General features: G+C 39.7%; 1 protein-coding gene across 7 annotated transcripts in view; it reads right to left on the reverse strand.

Annotated features, from left to right (window-relative positions):
• Window positions 1-21,334, reverse strand: part of dock10 (dedicator of cytokinesis 10) — a 63,976-nt gene that overhangs the window by 21,597 nt on the left and 21,045 nt on the right. For 6 of the 7 annotated variants that reach the window (XM_055012331.1, XM_055012330.1, XM_055012335.1 and 3 more), the window contains exons 2-22: window positions 16,249-16,368; window positions 13,434-13,523; window positions 12,581-12,663; window positions 8,672-8,744; window positions 8,233-8,376; window positions 7,751-7,885; window positions 7,140-7,326; window positions 6,150-6,235; window positions 5,345-5,428; window positions 4,979-5,137; window positions 3,715-3,963; window positions 3,473-3,595; window positions 2,756-2,838; window positions 2,508-2,630; window positions 2,324-2,403; window positions 2,032-2,219; window positions 1,797-1,862; window positions 1,595-1,687; window positions 1,318-1,441; window positions 1,084-1,205; window positions 819-902 (exon numbers count right to left, since the gene is read on the reverse strand). In XM_055012331.1, coding sequence (XP_054868306.1) covers window positions 819-902; window positions 1,084-1,205; window positions 1,318-1,441; window positions 1,595-1,687; window positions 1,797-1,862; window positions 2,032-2,219; window positions 2,324-2,403; window positions 2,508-2,630; window positions 2,756-2,838; window positions 3,473-3,595; window positions 3,715-3,963; window positions 4,979-5,137; window positions 5,345-5,428; window positions 6,150-6,235; window positions 7,140-7,326; window positions 7,751-7,885; window positions 8,233-8,376; window positions 8,672-8,744; window positions 12,581-12,663; window positions 13,434-13,523; window positions 16,249-16,368 — 2,496 coding nt within the window. Of the gene's footprint in view, window positions 1-818; window positions 903-1,083; window positions 1,206-1,317; window positions 1,442-1,594; window positions 1,688-1,796; window positions 1,863-2,031; window positions 2,220-2,323; window positions 2,404-2,507; window positions 2,631-2,755; window positions 2,839-3,472; window positions 3,596-3,714; window positions 3,964-4,978; window positions 5,138-5,344; window positions 5,429-6,149; window positions 6,236-7,139; window positions 7,327-7,750; window positions 7,886-8,232; window positions 8,377-8,671; window positions 8,745-12,580; window positions 12,664-13,433; window positions 13,524-16,248; window positions 16,369-18,616; window positions 18,780-21,334 lie in introns of those variants that run through there. The other variant, XM_055012332.1, reaches the window with a different exon arrangement.

Consider the following 21,334-nt stretch of genomic DNA (forward strand, 5'->3'; position numbering starts at 1 on the left):
GGGCTGAACTGGACTGGACAGTATGGAAACAAATTAAAATTATAAGTAGTAAAATATCTATAGCATTCAGAGCCGTTGTTTTTCTTCATTTGTGAGCACTTTGAAAAATTTTGCACATGTTCATTTCTTTTTTTATTTTATTGTTTGTTTTTATAAAAAAAAAAAGAAATTCAACTGTCATTCTTAAATGGTATTTTCCGTGTACCATGCTGCATAAAAGACATTGCTGAGTCCCCTCCACTTTTAGCCATTGTTGTATTGTTTCCAAAGAGGTGCAGGACAGTGAAAAATGAGCCCACAGTGACTGAAAATGTGAAAACAATGAGTCTGTGAGGTTCAGAGACGTAAACCCAAAAGATTGAAGACACCGCAGTGCAGGGCTCCAAACATCCTCTAGTGGCAAACTGTAAACAGAAATTGTCTGCTTCCTTTTTTCATGCGCCAGACTACGTAAGAAGAAGATTAATACACTATCCACTAATGCTGACTGTGCGTCTTGAGCATGCAAACGAGTGCATATATTTGCACGCTACAAATCAAATATTAATTTAATGCTCATTTTACTGTTGCAATCAAGCAGTTGAAGTGTTAGGTAACAGAAATAACAGGTAGAATGCTATTTATTGATTGTTTTTTTTTTAATATTATTTAGGGTTATGTGGTGCTCTAAATCTTTCTGATCATTCACTGGTCAAAGGGCCAGGCATGCCTTGAACATATTCCTAGTTGTCTCTACTATCAGTAAGCTTGTAAAAAAAAAAAAAGAGGAAGAAAAAGAAAATGCATGAAAGCTGCAGGAACCCAGATAGAAGTCCTACCTGAGTGTATACTGTGGAGACGACATTAGTGGATACTTTGAAGATAGCTTTTCCTCCATCGACCCATTTCACATCTGCTCCATTCTGTAAAAAGGGAAGACAGCTTGAGTCAGAACATTGGAAACAGATCAATTTATCACATGCTGTTATGGTTACCATCCCTCATCTGTCACAAATTAATAGTCACAGTATTCAGCAGTATTTTAAGAGTCCCACTCTCTTCTCTCTCTCTCTCTTTCATTTCTACTCTCCTCGTTGTTCTCACCTTGGTGTTGCTGGCTTCCTTGATGGCCAGGTATCCAGGCGGCAGGTTACAGGAGACGGAGATGTTAAACTCCTGAGACAACACACGGCCTTCTTTAAGGAGAGGCAGCCATGCATATCCCACTAAAAAGAATTTAAAGAGAAGAAGAGGAAGTATAGAAAATAAAGAAAAATCCTGAATGTTGGAAAGCACCAACCACCTCATAACGTTTCTCAACATCTACCATCTTCTCACCTGGGGTTTCCAGGGCCTCTTTCCTCTTAGCATTTGTCTTAGCATTGATGTCACAGGTAACGTGGTAAAAGGAGAAAAGAAGATGGTGCTTTTCATGAAGTTGGGTAGGGAGCTCAAACTTCACCTGATGACACAACACACCATTTTATGGGTTATATGTGCAGTAAAAATGTTGCAAATCGAAGAAAAAAAACAAGATTTTAAAACGTGGTAAAACTAAAGTTGACCTGCTTCCAGATTCTCTTCTTTTCTATTGTTTTACAACAACACTCCTCACCTCATCATAGAAGTCGGGGTTCTGGGAGTGATGCAGGACTGTGGAACAGGCAGCTGTGGTGAAAACGGGTCCTCCTGGCTTGCCGTAGATGCACTACAAAAACAGCAGTTTCCCATGATATAAAGAGCTTAACTGGAGAGAGAATGAGTCATATAAAAGCCAATAAACGTCCCATCAGCACGTTTTCTGCATAAATTTCTACCTTTAATGGTTTGGCAACTTCTTCGTCTGAGTTGCGGAACTCTACGTAGACCGCAAGGTTACGAGCCTGTGAACAAGGGGACCATTGTAATGTTAATGATGGAACACACTCAAGAAAAATTACACAATAAAAGCACACAAAGTATGTAAAAATAAGAGGAAAGTCATTTTACAGTTGATTTTCATCCTTTTTAATAAACTTCCATTTAGATTATGCTTATGCTTTAGTGCTGTACCTTGGCAAAGCTCTTCTGGCTGTCATACTTGAGGTGTTTCGGGTACACATAGATGTGGTTTCTGTAGACTCGGTGTGGCTGAGTGAACTTTGTGGTGTCCTGGACAAACTCCTCCACCTCCACTGTGGGCTGATGTTTGCTCAGCTCTTCAAAGGGCTTCACAGGTACATACGAGGATGTCACACAGTCTAAAAGAAAAAGTTTCAATCACGTGTCACAGTAGAGAAAGGAGGGAGGAAGCAGAGAAGGAACACACATGAAGAAGATACATTTGGCTGAACAGTTGACATACTTGGATGCTCCATTGGAACATAGTCCATTGCAATGTCCAGTGTCCCAGGAACAGTCTGCAGTTTGCTGGTCTTTTCAGCCCTGCAAAGACAAAAGCTTGATTAAAATGTTGTGGTAAATAAGCATCTTTTCCTAAAGAAGTGCATGTGATCTACTTTTTATATCAAGCATACAGGCCATCTTACCTTCTGTACTCAGACACCAGCTTAATCAGGTCATCTGTGGAAATCTTGTTGCTCTCCTGCTTGAAAAGAGGTGAGAAACGAGACTCTCGATCGAGTGCCCCATGGTTGTCCTTAAACACCGGCCTACAAAAGAAAAATATAACAGGAAGAAAGAGACATAAACTACTAATTTGGGTGAGATTACATCCCACGAGAATGAGACATTTTTAAATGTTATGAAAGCAGAGCCTTCAAACACCGCAACTGACCTGACGGACCAAGCAAACGGCATTCGGTACTTTCCCAGTTTACTGCAAAACTGCTTGTTGGATTTCAAAATCTTCTGGACAGTCTGTTCAAAACACAAGCAGACAAAGTTGGATGGAGGGAAATGCTAACAAGAAGCACACACAGCTGACATTCATGAACACAATGGGATGCGATCCACCCTAAATCCTACTCGACCTGAGCAGAGTGACAAAATAAATCAGGGCCTGTTTCACACAGTAACTCTGGCAGCAGGTTGAATGTCTGGTGATTCACTTAGCTGTTTAAACAAGGACCGCATGGAGCAGTGCCAGTGGGGAAAGCCAGGAAACGCCCTGGATGGGATCTCAGAAAAACCTAATTTCTGTACCATCTGAGCTGACTGGCATTCAGTGATGAAGATAAACTCTGGTCTTACAGGAAGAACCATTTTGCTAATGTCTGTCTAAAATGTCCCACTAGATTAAGCCATTTTCCTAAGAATAAATGCCTTAACAGCACATTTAATGGCCCATTTTTCCCAGTTTTCTTTAGTAGATAAGACACCAAAGAAGGTTTAGCACTATGTTGTTGATCAGTGATGAACAGAAATCAAGAATAAATGTATGGCATTAATAAGTCGACTGCCTCCGTCATCCGTCCTGTGCTTTAAGCTTAGATTAAAAACAGTCAGCTACAACAGTGAGAATGATAACAAATGACAAAAATTACTTCCTGACCTTGCTGGAATCCGTATTCTTGATGTAAGGTTCGGTACCACAAGCAATATTTCCCATCAGCACTTTTTCCACTCTTGCCACCATCACTATGTCTGTATGAGGGTTGGTCACTGAGAAAATGGCCTGCAGGACACCATCGGAGAATTAGAGTCAGTCTACATGTGCAGAGTAATGGATGGAAAGTATTCATTTTTCACTTGACTCCATCTATAAAACATACAAGAGGAGGAACATCCGTGTACCTGTTTGGGAAAGCAGAGCCAGTGGTCCAAGTCCAGGCTGAGGTAACAGTCGCCTGGCTTCCTCTCAGCAGGAGAGCACAAGCCGTTCTCCTGACCTCCGACCACCGGACCTGGACCTCCTGTCCCGCTACTGCAGCCTCCCAGCATCTGACGCACGGCCTCGTGGTTGAGGTCGACGTGGAAGTCTGCGGACACCTTTCTCCCTTCTCGCACATCCAGCAGAGCCAGCGACACAAAGAAGGGTTCGATCTAGTGGAGGAGATTCAGTACAGTAACTGGAGTCAGTTCCTTAACGTATATAACTGATGAAGCTTCACTTCACAAAATGAGCCCTTCACAACACTTTCAAAACACATCAGCATTCTTTACCGCTTTTGTTTCATGTAACGAGAAGGAATATTTTCCTTATTGTTGTAGAAACTGTATTTCTGATTAAATATAAAAATATTACCTGTAGCCTCTATAGGTTTGAGTACTTTCTTCATTCACTTCACAGAGACATATGAACCCTATGAAACCCAAGCAGTCCCTGTTTTTTTGCCCCTGTCACAGTTTGACATTTTTGTAGGGTAATTTTTCACCACAGTATAAAATTCTGCCCCTCTATGGAAACAACGCAATTGTAGCTAGTAGTAGTGAGAACTGAAAAATGTCCTTTGTTAAGTAGGACACAGTTTTAATACCATAAAATCCTAAAAAAAAAAAGGAATTTTTTTTGATGTTCTTTGTTTTGTTTTGTTTTTTATTTTAAATAGAAACTGAAAAAAAACAACAACCAGAAACAGCATATAGAGCATTTTTCAAGTGTCCACAGGTGTTACCAACACAGGGAAAAATGTCTCTACATACAATGTAATTAATTTGTGTCCATACTTGTCTCCTCTCTGCAGTGTGTAAAAAAGCCTGCAGTTCAGGTGAATAGTTTCTGATTTTTGAGTCACTCATGGCTCATCTGTGGAGTAGAGCAGTGTAGATTTTTTTTTGTTTATTAAAGGATCAATGACTGAAAATACTTTGTTCTGGGCCAATTTTTAAATGAAACATGTAGAATAAGGACATTTTCTATGAAATATCACAACATAGAACTTAGATTTGGTCAATATTCGCAACCAAATCTCACAATACCTGTTTTAACCATTGCCAGCTCTAATAAATGGTGTACATGCGGTGCTTCTTTAATTAATTTAATGCAAAAATTCTGCAATAAAGAATATTTCAGTAACTGACAGTGAAAGTGTAAAAGGGGTGTATTTCTTATCCGTACATTCGTGACCGGTCCAGTTTCAGTCTCGTTGACACAGCCCTGCAGCATGAGGTTGAGTGATCGGCACGTTATCATAAATCTTCTGCCCAGCTTCTCGTCAAACGGACGCACTGGTGTGTTTTCAGCTGATGAATGTTCAGTCCGTGGGCTCCTCAGAACCTGCGATTGATGAAACAGCTCATTTGTTTCACTTTATCTTTATTTCAAGATTTAGTTAAGTGCAGCATGAACTGAACACTGAGGCCATAAAATATTGCAACAGATAGTCAAATTTTGTGGCTACCATCTAAAAATATAAAGTAAAAATCTACATCATTACTTATACATATATACTCTGAGCTGTGTAGTGAAACCCTTTATACTTACAGGAGTGTCAGGATCGAGCGAGAACAGATTCAACCGCTCTTCTCTTCTGGCAGAGCGAATTCCCTCATCTGTCTCCGAGATATACTATGACAGGACAGATGGAAGGGAAAAAAGAGGGAAAATGTCAGAGAACACCTCAGTGCAAAAATATTAAGTAGCTTAACGTCAATTATGATATCGGCTAACACGGCGAGGCTTTTCACTGAAAACGCATATTTACATGCATTAAATAGAGGCTTGTGTGTTCAGATTTCCATGTTTCTTGCATGTTCTAAAGATTTAGAATTAAAGGCAGCCTGTGTAGATTTCTTGTAAACAAAGACGATTGCATTTCTATTCAGCGTTTCTCAACAAAAAGCCTGAAAAAACATGACAAAAGAATTTCCATCCTCATATGATATTTACAAAGCTGACCTTTTGGGTATGTTTGTATATCTGCTGTATTTATACTGATGAGCAGACTTATGTTTTTTGGCTCTTTTGCCGAAATATTGCCATGTTTGTTCGTGCATTGACATCATCAGCACTGGTTGGCAGAAATATAAAATCATCAACAGGAAAATGCATCATATTAAAGGAATGTTTAGGTACAAAAATACAAATTCTCTTGTGACAAAGCAACATAAAACACAAACGATTGTAGATCTACCATGAAGGCACTGCTTCATATCACCATTAGGGGTCAAATATATTACAAGAGGCCTTCAAAAAGACACTCACATGCATCTTGTGAATGTGCGTAATATTAAATATGATCATGTTAAGTGTAGAGTCATAGTGTTGCATGAAAAACAGTGTATTCAACCTTTGCTAGTTCTGGATTGATGCCATTCTCTGTAGTTTCTTCATTGTCCTGCAAACAGCAGTCACTCAGCGATAGGTCAAACACATCTAGAGGGGAAAAAAAAACACAATCAGGACTCCTGAGAGTGACTTCTATTCATGGGCGATGGCTGCCATCCTTGGGTGGATGGGAAAGTTTATCTAAGCAGTCCATTTTATGTCAAAGGCCATATAACATTTTCTAAAACAGATTCAGCTGTGCACAAACACACAGCGGCCAGAGTTGGCAGACATATATCCATCTCAGAATAAAATATGACTCCATTTGTGGTATTCATGGACAATAAGGCAGGCAAGGCTTCTGCAGAAATATACCTTTCATGTTGCCTGGAGCATTTCTTCCCAAAGGCCACGCTGAACAGAATTGCTCATTAATGGTAGGTCGCCACACACCCGCAGCCTGATTTAGAGGCGCGCTAAACGACCGCAGAGCCATGGCGGCAGAGACTATTACATCATTCCTTCACTTTTCGCTGGGCCAATTTTTCAGTGCTTTATCAGTGTGTTATGTTATGATACATGCAGTGGACCCCAATTTCTCACACAGCTGGCACACAAGGTTCATTAATACCTACATTTAATGCATTAAACCAAGGTGGAGTCACTGTCAGGTCCCATTTCCTATGAGTGACGTTATAGACTGAGCCACAACCCTACAGATATTCCCCATTAAGCTCATGGCAAGGTGACAGATATTATTTAAGTGGCCAGACGGAGTGAAGTAAGGTTAAAATTTTTGCTGACAGTGAATGTAAAAAGGGCATAAGGGCAATTTATCCATAGGTTGGAATTATGCAAAAATTTCCTCCTTGTCTCTATTTAAATACCCCTTTCTCCTCTAAATTACCATCTGTGCTTCCATCCTCTTTGCTGCTCTTTTTCAGCTCCCTCTCTACATCCACTGTGTACAACCTCTGTGTATTACTGAGTACAAAAACAGAACCGATCTCACCCTGCCGGTGTTCGGTGAGGTCCAGACTCTTGCGGTCTGGAGCAGGGCCGTCGTGAGGACTGATCTGTAAGATGCGAGTCAACGTGCTAATCCACTCCTCCATGTCCTGTTCGCTCTCTGCGGCCAGCACAAAGTATGTAACCTCATTCATCTTCAGCTCGAAGGCATGTTTCCTCAGGCGGTTATTCTTTATGGGATAAATGGAAGGAAGGATAATGGGATAACGCAGCCAGAGTGTGTTTCAGTTCTTGGAAAATGTTTTTGCTATTCACACATGCAGTTTTTGAAGGTGGGCCATTTGTGACCACATTTTCCAGTTGTGAAACTACGACACACACAGAGTCTGTTCGCAAAAGATCATGCAACTGAGTGCTCTGACACTGAATTTTGCAAATGAAAGCTTACATTAGAACACTTTAGAACAATAGGTTTAGGTGTGCAGAAGTTTCAAAATCTATATTCCTGCTGCCTTTTCACGTTTGCATATACACATGGAATAGTGTGCAGCAGTTTTAAGGAAGGTAGTCTGTAAAAAACAGTGCACAGTATGTATATCCTCTATAGTAGGTATTACAATGCTTTCTTAGTTAAATAAATACTTTAAAACTCACCTGTACCACACCCGTGCATGAATCAAGGAAGATGCAGCCTTTGGGTTCCTTAGAGATCTTTTCATCTTTGTAGAAGTTCATGATGTAGGAGTTGTCTGTCAGCTGGGTGAGCTGGAAATACCTCCTCTTGAACGACTGCACAGACAGAAAAATGGTTTAAGGACAAAGTCATAATCAATTAATTAGTTTTGTCTACATGGATAAGATAAAACAATTATTTCACAAGTACTCTGACTTTACTGTAAATTTTAGAATGAACTTTGGAGGACAATCAACAGTGTAGGCAGTTGTATGTTGCATCTTTGTACAATTTGGGTAAAAATATGTCATGAATTGTACTCAAAATTCAAGTTCAAGCACAGTTTGACAGGTCAGCTAAAATTCATGTAAAAACAGGACAAGACCTAAGAATTAGGGAGAAAAATCAAAACAGAAAAAGTATGTGTGGGTGCAAAAAGGGAGAGAATCAGACACTTCCTCACCCGAACAGTGATGCTATTGTTGACGGTGCTATTGAAGTTCCCTTTGTACAGCCAACCTGATCGAAACACACCGATCCCTCCCCCTCCTCCGCTGCCACCACCTCCACCCCCTCCCCCTTTGGACGAGGACAGAGAGGTGGTATCCTGTAAAACAAATATGGAAGCATTAACTTTCCATTCGTCCCTCTACACAGAAACAGATGATCAATACAGAAAAGAAGACTTTCAGACTCAGTCTATCTGAGGATGGCTGTCTGTCAGTTAAATTACATTCCTAAACAATGTCCCGCTGACCTGTAATGAAATGATTGATCTTGCAAAGTATATTCTAACAGCTTTAAAGCTGCAATAAACTAATTTAAACATGAGACGCAGGATGTGTAGAGTATGTAATGCATTCACTCTGAAAAGCATTTGACAGAACATGGTCATTACTGACCTCATCTTTGTCCATATCTTCATAGTCAATCTCAAAGGAGTGGGATGGCAGCTTCTCTGCTTTGTACAGTTTCCTATAAAGGAATGTGGAAGGGACGGGAAGATGTTAAAAGAATGTGCAGCCCTGATAATGAAATATACTGATGGAAAGAGAAAGTGATTTCTGGAATTCAATTAGTGCTCTCCATTTGAGTAGTGCACACAACTGTGGGTGGCTGACTCTGCTCCATCGTTCTCTGTCAGGAGTCAACAATAGGTAGTCCTTCCTTGATCCTGCTCCACTGATTTCACAGGCAGACCCTTCTTTGTGCACAAGCCATGGGATAAAATCCCTTTGTGTGTGTGCTGTGAGCTGCAGACAGCGAGACTGCAGTCTGTGGAGAACAACACTGGAGCCACCCTCTGCTAAAAGTCACACAGTCGTAAAAGCCGTCTGACAAAATCCCTTGTTGGACTATGTTTAGAAAAATTTCTGGTGATTGTGGGCTGGCCACTGACACAGGAATGCTAACACTGGCCTGCACAAATGAAGATCGCTCCGCTCAAATCACAGTGGTGACAACACTGTGCTGTGGCTTCCAGAGTGTAAATCTTTGAGCATACAGTGACTGATTGGTTGGCTTGTTAGCTCAGTAAACAGGTGATACAATAGCTGTGTTTCCCACATTTGAAATGACAGGACAACTGAACTTGATGACATTATATTTTAGCAGTATTGTGCTTTAGTTTGTGTTTAAATGGCATCTTATTCTATAGTTCACCCTGGATGTCATTTCAGAGGTCATGTGAACTGACTGAAAGAATACAGTGGCAACCCAGGGGACACAAGAGGGACATTCCTGTGGTTGAGAGCAGTCACTACAGGGCTGCTCTGGGTCAGTCTCACAGGGACTAACAAACCTCCAGCTGACTGACAGACAGCCTGATTTAAATTAAAGAGTGACTGATTGAATCAAGGGCGTAGTCTACAGCCAAGCATTGAGGGACCCATGTTTATTTGAACTACTAAAAAGTTCCATAACTCCAGTCCTATAACACAGTTACAACACTGAAATTTAATTTTCTCCATAATGATGGCTTATTTTAATAAAAATGTCCTGACAGCGCTGATGGAGTTCAGGATTCATCAAGAGAAGCTTTTCTATTTTTTTAACAAACAATTTCACCATATAAATCTGAAATCTGAGCGGAACAGCTGACCTGTTGGATGCATTGAGGAAAACAGACCTTCTTATTAACTCCTGTGTTAACGAAGTTACCGCTGCTGTACCATGTGTGTAAATGCATACATCACCCTCAGTTTAAAGAAGCACTCATCATTTCTGCTGCTGTGGGATGCTGCAGGTATTTATCAAAGGCAAAGGAAAGAATCTGACACACAGCCGGCTGTGTACAGCAAACAGCACATCAGTAAGTCTACTAATGTTTCTGCTAACTCACACTCAGTGAACCCTGAAAAAAACATTATTGTTTCAGATATTAATCTATGATGTTTCACATTTGTCTGAGTCACACTGTCAGTTGTATTCTGACCGACATATCAATATGTACTAGATACTCGTGGGTGGTGTAGCACTATCTGGACACAAGCCTGGGCTTGATCTACCCCAGCTGGGTTGCCTGGGTGATGAGGTGTGAATTTGAAAGACCTAAAACACCCGATAACCCAGGAAACATCATTAATGATGTATCCAGGTGCATCTAGATGATGTATTTTATGTTAAAAGAAGTGTAAAAAATAGGCTATGATACACAGGAGAAGTAAAGGAATGAAAATAAATGAAAGTTGATTTGTGGTGTTACGGCACTTACACAACTGTGTGTGTGCACCTCTTCTGATTAAAGACGCACAAACTGATGCATCTGAACTTTGCAGTTTTCGTAATTCTGAGGCAATCTGTGTAGAAATGTCAAGAAAAGCCTAAAACACTGAAAACTACTCAGCTCATTGTAAAGAGCAGCATTATTGCCTGCAATAAATCCACTGCCTCTATGTGTCTTAAGTTCCATTCTGTTACATTGAAAGAAAAGTTTAGGGAATCAGGAATATGCGTAGCTCTTAATTTAATTGCCCCCCTGGAGACAAATAAAGTTTGCTGAATCTGAATTAATCTGCTCCTAATATTCATAACAAGGACCAACAGGACAAGACTTGGGCACAAAAAAGTGTGTGATTCCAAGGAGGTGTCACATACTTGAGTTTTTCTTCACAAATGGAAATACATTTATAATGAACAGGAAATAACAGACAAATCCATTAACAGCGTTATTTAAAAGGAGAACATATTTAACATTTTCTTCTGTATATTAAAGGGGCACATTGGTATTTACCGAGTGTTTGTACATAGATTGGGCACAGAATGGCTGGTTATGCCTTACAACTGCTTGGGTGTCTGACTGAGGACTGACATTCAAAAGAAAAACAGTTGGAGGGGGCACTGAAAGTGAACATTTCTTATGAGTGGAATGCTCTCCAACTCCCGCTTCTCCTTCACTCAACACCGGCCACCATCTCGCTCTTGTTAATGACCTCTCACCTAAGTGTAATAAATTGCGGTTATCCTTGATGTTAGCAGCTACTCATGGGCCCGAGTGTTCATGAGGTAAAAACACAGCACATCATTAGTCAAATCAGGAGGTCAAACAAACCTGAATCCATCTACCTTTTTGGAATTTCTGTAGTATATAATCATACAATATAAAGTAATGCACAGAATATTTACGCTATGCGTTAATAAAACTAAGCTTTATGGGAGTTTAGTAAGAGTTCACAAAGAGCACATTAAAGGCATACAAGAACCTGCAGAGCTAGGTACCCTTTCTAAATTTCTCTGCGGCAACGTGGTGCCTGAGTTTTGATATCAGTATCAGAGTTGTATCAAATGCTTAACGTCAACAAAATATACCCATTTTTCTTTATTGTTTTGTTGACATCACAGAGAAAAACTGCTGGCCGCACGGCAGCTGACTGAGAACAAGTGTGTGAGACCAAGACCTTCTGCCTCTTCTCACTTTCCCTCTGGGAAATCATTTTACACAAAAATATCTCCAAATTCAAAGCACAGCACACATGTTAAACTTATGTGGATGGTGAGTTTGTCTAATAATGTTGCAGTTATAAAATCAGTAATGTGAGGAGCAGATTGAAAATGGCTGTGAAGTGACTGCTGGTTAACATGTAGTCTTATTGGTCTGTATTTCAGTCACTATTTCATACTAACAATAGAAACAGAAAAATATGTGAATGACAACAACTTTGTTGGGAATTTGGCTGTATTAAAATACAGTATAGGCGAGCACAGAGAGCAAGAAAGAAGCAAACAGATGTAAACAATGGCCAAGCTTAGGTCATACTGAGACACAACAGGCGGAAGAACACAGTAACACACCCAGTTCTTGTTTATTGGTTTCAGATCTGTGTTATTGTGTGTCTGTCGTTGAACATTCCTCAGCTTTACCATTTCCACATAGTTCTGACCTGCATACAATCATACTTAATGCTAACATTAGCCACACAACATGCTAACAGTAAGTATTTTCCTCTTGCTGTGGTGACATTGCCATCAAAAATAAAAGTAATCCACTGGGTTCAGGCAGTCTGTGAGGCAGCTGCTCATTCAGAATGACTCACCTGGGAGCAGTTCAGTAAAATTCTTACTTGCTTGTAAAACTGGGAGGGTCTCATGTTTTGGGAAGACTAGAGCAATATCATATCGTCACAGCTTTTACACTACACCTCCAAATTCATAACAACCACAAAACACAATAAAAACAGATTTTTGCCATATAGGACATAAATGTTGTCAAAACACAGAAGGTTTTTCAAAAACTTTGTCCAAATTTGCATAGACTCAGTACAGTACAGAACTCAATACAAAAGTTCAGGTCAGTATTGTTAAGAGTATAATACCTGGGCAGCAGGCGGTAATCTCCAGCGTAGTCATCATACTTGAACTGCACCACATTTAGATCTGAGTTGTAATACTTGCAGGCCTGGAGGAGAGGATGAAGATTAACTTTAAATATTAACTTTCCAAAATGATGGCCTCTCTGGACTCAGAGCAGCTGAAATATCTACAGACAGTGAAGAAAGCTGCAGCCAGTGTACAGTAAAGGGCCTAGTTATTGATGTACAGGCTGTGATCCATCATTAGATTATTTAAATTATAAAAGGAACTGAATTAAGACTTCGTCCCCGGGGGAATCTGCAAATAAAGATATCTTTACATCTCCAGAGAAAGACATGTCTGGTTGAAATAGAACTCTCATAAGGCGTGTACAGAACACTGAGTCAGAGACACTGCAGGAGAGTTTCACATCCTGTCTGCCTGTTGAGTGGCATGTCACTATTCTCTTTAATCCATTTGTTTAGACAATTTGTTAACGACGTCACAAATTACAAAGAGCAAACATGTTATCTGATATGAGCGTCAGACAGGGCAGCACTCACACACATGCAAAGGGAGTCAGACACACATGCTAGCCTCTAGTGAGCTGTGACAGTGATGTCTGGGGAGTTTCCGTCTACTCGGATATTACTTCTCCACTGAGCCCTTGAGATTCCTGCCGGTCGATCTGAAATAAGCTCTGATACGTGCACATGTCTGGTTTGTTTCAGAGGCTCGGTGAAGACGTTCCACCAGTAACAGGGTGGCCTATACTAGGAACATTCTGACAGAGCTAACCACCAACTGAAACCGCTTTAATCTAAAACCACAGTGGCTTCAGTTAAGTCTTGAGGAAACACGTTGTCAAACACGCACCTGTCTGACCAGCAGACATTCAGCCTGAAGTTCTGCCCCCTCAGGAACAGTTGACTTGAGAGTTCGTCTCTCCTGAGGCACCGTGGATACCTGGAGGAACAGAAGAGGGGTTGTTATTACGACAAGAAATAGGAAAGTATTACAGCAGAGATAGGCCACCACAAAAGTATTAAAAAACACTTTTACAAACATCCTTTACAATTACAACATGTAATAAAACATTAACCTTGCAGAGAAAAGAAAAATGTGAGGATTGTGGCTATTGTTTAGGTTGCCATCTACTAAAGAAATGAATCAGGTTCTGGAAGGCTCACCATCTCTCTATGTTAAACCTGACTTCCTGGATGGAAACAATGATTATTATTAATATTGAAATCATCCATCCCTCATTCCATTTTCTGTCTGAGCCAATTACTCTGTTCAGGGAAAAATCATGGCTACTGCAAATAAAAAAAAAAAAACAAGAGTAAACAAGGAAATAAACACAATATGCTATGCTTAGATGAGTATTAAAACAATATGAGTCACAAGATCTCACAGCCCAATATCATGAATCTGCCTCAGAGGGCTTTACAATCTGTACAGCAGCACACAATGACTTCATTCCTTAGGCTCAACAAACAAACTCAAGTTTAATTTTAATTAAAAGGAGCAACAGAAGTGGATCCCACTGCGAAGACACGTGCAAACTGAACACTTGGCAAGTTAGACAAATTTCTTTTTAAAATCATCAAAACCCGAAAAGAGCAAATACCTTTTGGATGAATAGAGTATATTTCTACATTTGGTGAATCTAACAAGCTTTTAAGCTGATCTGGAGGCTCACGATGGACCCTCCTACTACACTAAGTTGTTGTTTTTTAGTTTAATTCGACACCCATCTGTGTGTTAAGCTGCAGGTAATCACAGCAACAGAACCCATCATTGTGAGCATATTAACATGCTGGTATTAGCATTTAGCTCCAAGCACCGCTGTGCCAAAGTACAGCCTCAAAGAGCCGACAACATGGCAGCAGACTCTTAGTCTTATTCCAGCGCCTTATAATGCTTTACTGCTCACATATTAACGTCTCCTGAGGTACGATATGAGAGGATATGCATAAAGCTATTCAGCATTTTAATGTAATATTCATTCATTCCTTCTCTCAAAATTGTTTCTGGCCAAATTTATTGATGTGAATATGAATAAATCAGGTCAAATCTCTTGACATACATTTCCTTTCTCAGTCCTGATGGGACCTACAACTCAGAACCTCACCTATGAATCATGCAGCTTTAATTATAAAAAGTACATTTTATCGTCCATGAAACAGAAAATCAACATTTAATCTTTCAGATGGACGTCTACATTCACAAAGAAATACAGAAATATCTCTTCATGTGACTGCAGAAGGGGAATGAAAACAAGTCAGTGCTCAAGATCTTTGAACAGATTCAGACTTTGATTTACACCTTATTCAATCAGCTGGCCACAGAGCTGAGTTCACTATCCAGCTGGTAAAGAAGGACATCTAGTAAATGCCTTTTGTGCTTTAGCAATACTCTGCCAACCCCCCTCTCACTTACAAGTTGGGAAATTGACTGTAGGCTGCAGAGAAAAAGAAAATCAGAGGAGATTTTTCTATAGCCAGACAGAGCTGGGAACCAGCAGAGTCATGCATTAAAGCTCCAGCTCTGGGGTCCACAAGCAAATGAATCCCTTTACCATAAGCAGCCAATTAGGTCCATTTTAATGTGCAGTGGATCTGTGTCTACAGCAACGCATTAGCACGGTAATGAAGGTACTAATGAACAAAGAGCTAAAGGGAGCCAGAGAGAATAAATTATTGACTGTAATGAAAAGACGGTAATGCTCAACATGCATGATTAGTGTGAATAAATGTGCCATGCTGGGGTAAAAGGTGCCACATATTGAATTTTAAACATCGATACATCATTGTCAAATTAACAGCTGACATTCTTGCATCATTACTGTAAACAGATTTTAAAAATAGCGCAAATGTTTGGTCGCTTCTAGGGATTTGTAATAGTCATTTCATTCTTTTAAATTCTTGCCAGTTCAATTTGTAACTGATACAGTAGAACAGCTTCAGCGTATTGTTTCTATATATCTAGACATTGTGGACGGGTGTGTGCACGTCTTGATCAATTCATTTCCAGCAGGTTAGCTGCCCTTTTAAAAAGAGGTTGTCATACTGCAGTGGTCTTCTTCCTGACATGTAAGGTCAGAGGGGACTCCCTGCATTTACTGCAGGGAAATGTCACGCAAAGGTCACGTTAGCTGAAACTGAAAGTATAGTCTGGTGAAACATCAATTAGCCAACTGACAGCCAAGGTAACATGCAGTCATTTATCAAGTGTAAGAGTAAATATTAGCTACAACTATCCAGTACAACTACTTTTCTGTGTTACATATCACTGTAAATTAAATTTCTTTGCGGTTTTTTCATTGTTGGTCAAACAAAATAAGATATTTTAAGACATTATATTTACAAACTATGAACCTGTGATGCATGTTATCCTCCATCCTGCTGTCTTCTCATTTTTCATCTCTACATCACCTAATAAAGACTTAAAACCAGGAAAATACATGACCAGGTTCTGGTTACAAGATGAAAAGCTAAAAGAAGAAACTTTCTGTGAGGATTTAGAAGTGAAGCCTCCCTATCTGTGTGTGAGTGTCACAAAATCATAGGAAAAACATTACTCTAGACTGATAAAACCAGGATTCAAATTTGAGCCAAGAGCCTTTTTTGTTCCGACTGCATTAATCACTGAAGCATCATGTCATCAGACAAAAGAAAGACAGACTTACCGAGAAATCATTGTCAGGGAACAGGAGCAAATCTCGCAGAGGGTCCTCCTTCAGCTCATCCCCCAGTTCAGAGATGACAGCCTCATAGTCAAGAGGGTCGATCAGCTTAGGCTTCTCTTGCTGCAAATGAGAACACAGATATTTGATCAGTATTTGCATAAGGTTGGTATACCATACCATACCATACATCAACTATCATAAAGTGTCAATGCCTTAAAGCTGACTTGGTCAACTTCATATGAAACATGAATTGATATTTTATGTTTTCTGATTAGGAAAATTTGACAACTTTGTATTATTTGTTAAATAAAGTGGAGTGTAAACATTCTTTACTTGTCAAATTAAAAAGTTTTACAATCCTGAAAATACAGTATCATAAATCTAATGTTCTGTAATTTAAGCATCATATTAGCATCAATATAAAACCTCTTAACATCCAACGCAAATCTGTATCTCAAGCTACTTTATACTTCATATCTATACTCCCACAGGGGAACAGTGACAAAGATGCAGTGTAGTGTCATGTTAAATGATGAACCAACGGCAGTCTCACTGACCAAATGGAGAATCCTACAAAAATATAAGGCTTGAAGATAGAAATAGCCACAGTAAATTCACCGTAACCAGCACATAATCATCCCCATTCTGGAAAATGAAATATAGTCATGAGCATGGCATTTCCTGTGTTTTACCATGACATCATTAGGACCTAAATATGATGTAGAGGAAGTAGCACTACAGCTGAAGAGAGGTTTGGACGCACCCCACTGAGCAATACATATGTGTGAGTTTGACCTTTAAATCAACTGAGACAATTTAAGGCTTAGCATAAGACAGGTTAATTTAACTGGGCACAAAGAAACTGTGCTAAACGAAATGAAACTTCATATTTATACCAACAAGACTGAAATAACTGCCATTTCTAATATTCCAAATGTGAAAGAGTCTTTTCACGTAGTTTTTTAAATACCATTTTTAAATGCATGCAACACAAAGTACCAAACCAGAACTTGAAAAATGAAAATGCACATGGGACAAAACAATCCATTACAGTCTAACTTTTTCTTTTCTCAAAGACATTTGAGGCTACAAAAGGATTATGTAACTCATCAGTGAGTCACACAAACGCAATATTTTACACGTTTTACAATTTACTTCTGTCATTCAGAGAACAGCAACAGCAGCAAAGCAAGAGCTGCAGCAAACTGTGGTCAGGAAGGCGGAAGAAGTAATGATCTCTGGGTTGGCTCACATGCACCGTGTAGACCGGAGCTTTTACCCACCACAGTTACTTTAACTGTCAGAACAGGCCTCTTGGCTCCAGACCAAAAGGAGACAAAGGCAAGAATGTAACCCAACTAAAGGTGACAACCATCTGCCTCAATTCTGCTCCTACCACCCAGATTGTGTCCTTTAAATACTGTACAGTATTACAATCAGAATTTATCTATTAATCGTCTCGAGCTGTAGTTTCCATTTTTTTTGTTCCTTATTTCTGTTTGAACATGTAGGGCTGTATTATATTGCATTTAAACAATAAGTCTATGAATTCATTAATTGTCAACCCTTAGAATCACTGATGCTCTCATTAAACTTCTCAAGTTTAAGAATTTCCTGTTTTACCTTGTTTTCTTTAAGTATAAATGAAACATCTATTCAAGATTCTTATTAGTTGGATAAACAAGTATTTTGAAGATGTCTACTTGGACTGTGAAAAATCATGATGGAAATTGTTTCCAATTCTGTGACATTTAATAGACAAACAACTTATCAATGAATTCGAAAAAAAAACTCAATCCCCTCACTGACAGTCGAAATAATCATTAGTTGTTGTTCTGGTGACTAATTTGCTATTCTGGGAAACTCCCAAGAGCACATAAATGGCATGAAGTCAGTTTAGAGAGAAGCAACATGCAGGCAGGTGGATGAAACCTGGGGTTTCTATCTGACTCTACTATGACCCATGTGACATCAGTGTAAATATTTCAGAGGAAAGTGTGGCTTTCCCTTCACGAGATGCCGTCTATTAGATACTGTAACGCAGCATGATCTCTGCCAGGTGTTCGGCAATAATACATATACACACTGAATTCTCATGTATTCTCTTCTGTCTGGTTCTCGCTCAACTAATAAATCTTCCCCAAGAAGAGGAAATGAAGCACCTAACAATCATCATAAACGATCTGTAACGTATAAAGACCACAGACAGAATTGTGGTCTATAATCATTACATTTGTTTAAATCACCCTTATGATATAGATTGACGTCAAAAATGTAAGCCTCTGATAGTAACTCACAGACGTGATATTCATGTTCACTAATATTTGTAACATCTACCATAGACAAAAAGAAACCAACAAATACGTACAATGCTCAGCCGGTTGAAATCCGATCGCACTCGTTTGCTCTTTATTTTCCTCCTGAATGTGATTTTGCTCCTGAAGCTCATTGCCAGAGTAACAGGTTCCAGTATTACTCAAAAAAAAAACTAAACTCAAAGTAAACTATACAAAACGCACATTGCGGGCATGTGCTCTTTCAGAAGCAGAACTAGCACTAAGGAGGTTTATGAGTTTGTGTCGGCACACGTGGATGCAGAGGAAGTTGATGTTTGGTGTCCAACACACACACAAACACAAAACCACACACGCACAGTGCAACAGCAAGAAATTCCCCGTTGAGCAAAAAAATCCACCAACCAGGTTCTCAAGATTTTACACATCACAATCAGACTTTGAATATCATAGAAGACAACTCATGAGGTGAAAACTTTTAGAAAATCATTCTTTTGAACCTCCACCTTATTAAATATAACAACATACATGATTAAACACCGTCATGCATTCAAACAGAATCTGAGTCAAACTCTCAGCATTTTATCTTCTTTCATCCAACGTGAGGCCACACATGCACAGAAACATACAAACAGATATGAACAAGCACACAAACCAACAACTTCCCATTCTGAAGCTATCTGTGTCCTTACATGAGACTCTCTGCAGGCCAATGTACAGTACGGATAAAATATATATTACCAAAAAAATAATAAAAACACAAATAAAACATACAGAGTACCCATTGGTACAGGCTGTCAATAAAATGAATTAGAGTTAATACATAAATATACAAAAACGATCATGTTTGCCTGCAAACACACAGACAGTCACTTCCCCACATTTAACCTCATAGCAGAACAGAGATCTGAACAAGAGGAAACACGTTTTGATGATACAACAACTTATATACCTTGTTAACCCATCAGTTTATTTCTGGATGTGAGGAGGTAGCTAAGGCAGTCTTGGGAGAGAAACACTAGCTGGGTGACTAGTACATCAGGTCATGTTCATTACATTCCCTCGAGCAACCCTTTTAATTACTTTGTGATGCAGGGCAATGACAACAATGTTGGCCTCCTGTTAAACGTGTAAACGTAATTTTATCGTAGAGGCAGGTAAAATCTGCATGGAAAGATAAAATATTCTATTTTGTCATTCACATAAACTTGATCTTTAAAATATTTGTGACAAATAAAACATGGAAGTGTAGAAATGCTAATGCTTTTAGAAATTTGGCTTTCGTTCAAAGGGGAAACCCAAAAGCAGTGGCAGTTGATTTTGGTCAAACGATCTGGAGAGCCAGTCTGCTCAGAGGTTGAAGTGGTGTGACACTTTGGCATGTGATGGAAACGGCTCGATACAGATGTGTGAAATGCAAAAAAGTTGTCGTATGCCAAGATTTGTTATGTTTTTTTACTTTCACCCAGCATCTTGTCATTTAATGTTGCATCCAATTCTATGATGTGATTTTATGATTCGGTGTATGAAACAGTACAATAATCCTGAAAGTCCACCAGAGCTGGACACTTCCAAGACCACTGTATGTTTTCCTAATTTAATAACTGTTAATACATCTTTGATGTTTTGTGCCTGAAGCAGTGAATCATAATTAGGCTCCTACCAATGCACTCCTTCAAGTCTATTTAACGTCTGCAGCAAATAACAGCAGCAGTTGAACCCCTCCTGCTCTTCTTTCACTCTCCTCTTCCCTCCATCCTTCTTCCCCTCTATACCAGCTGGCTCCATCCTCCTCCTCCTCCTCCTCTCCTCTACAGCTTCCTCATCTCATCAAACATCCTCAGCAGCCTTTATTACTTTTTCCTTTGATTCTTTCTCTCTCTCTTCCTTGCTCCCTTGTTCTCACCCTATTAAACATCCCTTTTAACATCTCTCTTTCAGTCCCGCGCTCCTCTGTTTTTTCTCTCTCTTCCTCCCTTTTAGCAGGGGTAAGGTAGAGTGGGTGTTGATGTTGGTAAACTGCAGCTGTATGGACGGACCAAAGGGAGCACTAGACTGGTGTCTCACAGGATGGCTTTCCTCCAGCATAACTGTGAAAAATGGAGTGAGACAAGGGGGAGGGAATAAATAAAAGGAAATTTATTTAGATAGATAAGCAGCCAGCGAAGACAGAGACGAATCATAGGTTTCACCCCTTTGCACAAGCTGCTCTGTGTCATTCTCAAGCACAGATTTAAGGGGCTTATCATTCAGTTAAGGGGAAGATGTGAGGGAACCATGACAAAAACAGGGAGAGGAGGGAATGTGGAAGAGGAAAAATAGCGTATGAGATTGACAGGGAGTAAGAGAGGGGGACGGAGACAGCTGCTGAGACAGCAGAGAGGAGCAGAACCCAGACAGAAGCCATCTGCTTTACATCATTAGAGCAATACAGGGTCTGGTAAGAGACACACTGGGACTAATGGGGACCCATACTTCTCAGATAAGTCACTTCTCTGATGAAAAACAGTGTTTGCCGCTTCTTTAGGGGCAATCTGATTGATGTTTTGAATGAACCCTTTTCTACATGTCTTGCCTTTATCCAAACTTTTTTTCATTCCGTCTGTTCAGCAATGTGAAGAGCATTCTGCAAACCATAAGCAGAGCTGGCCGCACAGGGAACTGATGAATATTTCACAAATTCACACATCTTAGCAACTAACGAAGCAGTGAAACATTACCGAAAGCCACTCAAGAAGACTAAAGAGTTCAATATCAAAGAGGACAGACAGAGTGTCAAGCTTGGATGGAGA

The sequence above is a fragment of the Amphiprion ocellaris genome, chromosome 7 (genome assembly GCF_022539595.1).
Source record: "Amphiprion ocellaris isolate individual 3 ecotype Okinawa chromosome 7, ASM2253959v1, whole genome shotgun sequence".
Taxonomy (NCBI): Eukaryota; Metazoa; Chordata; class Actinopteri; family Pomacentridae; genus Amphiprion; species Amphiprion ocellaris.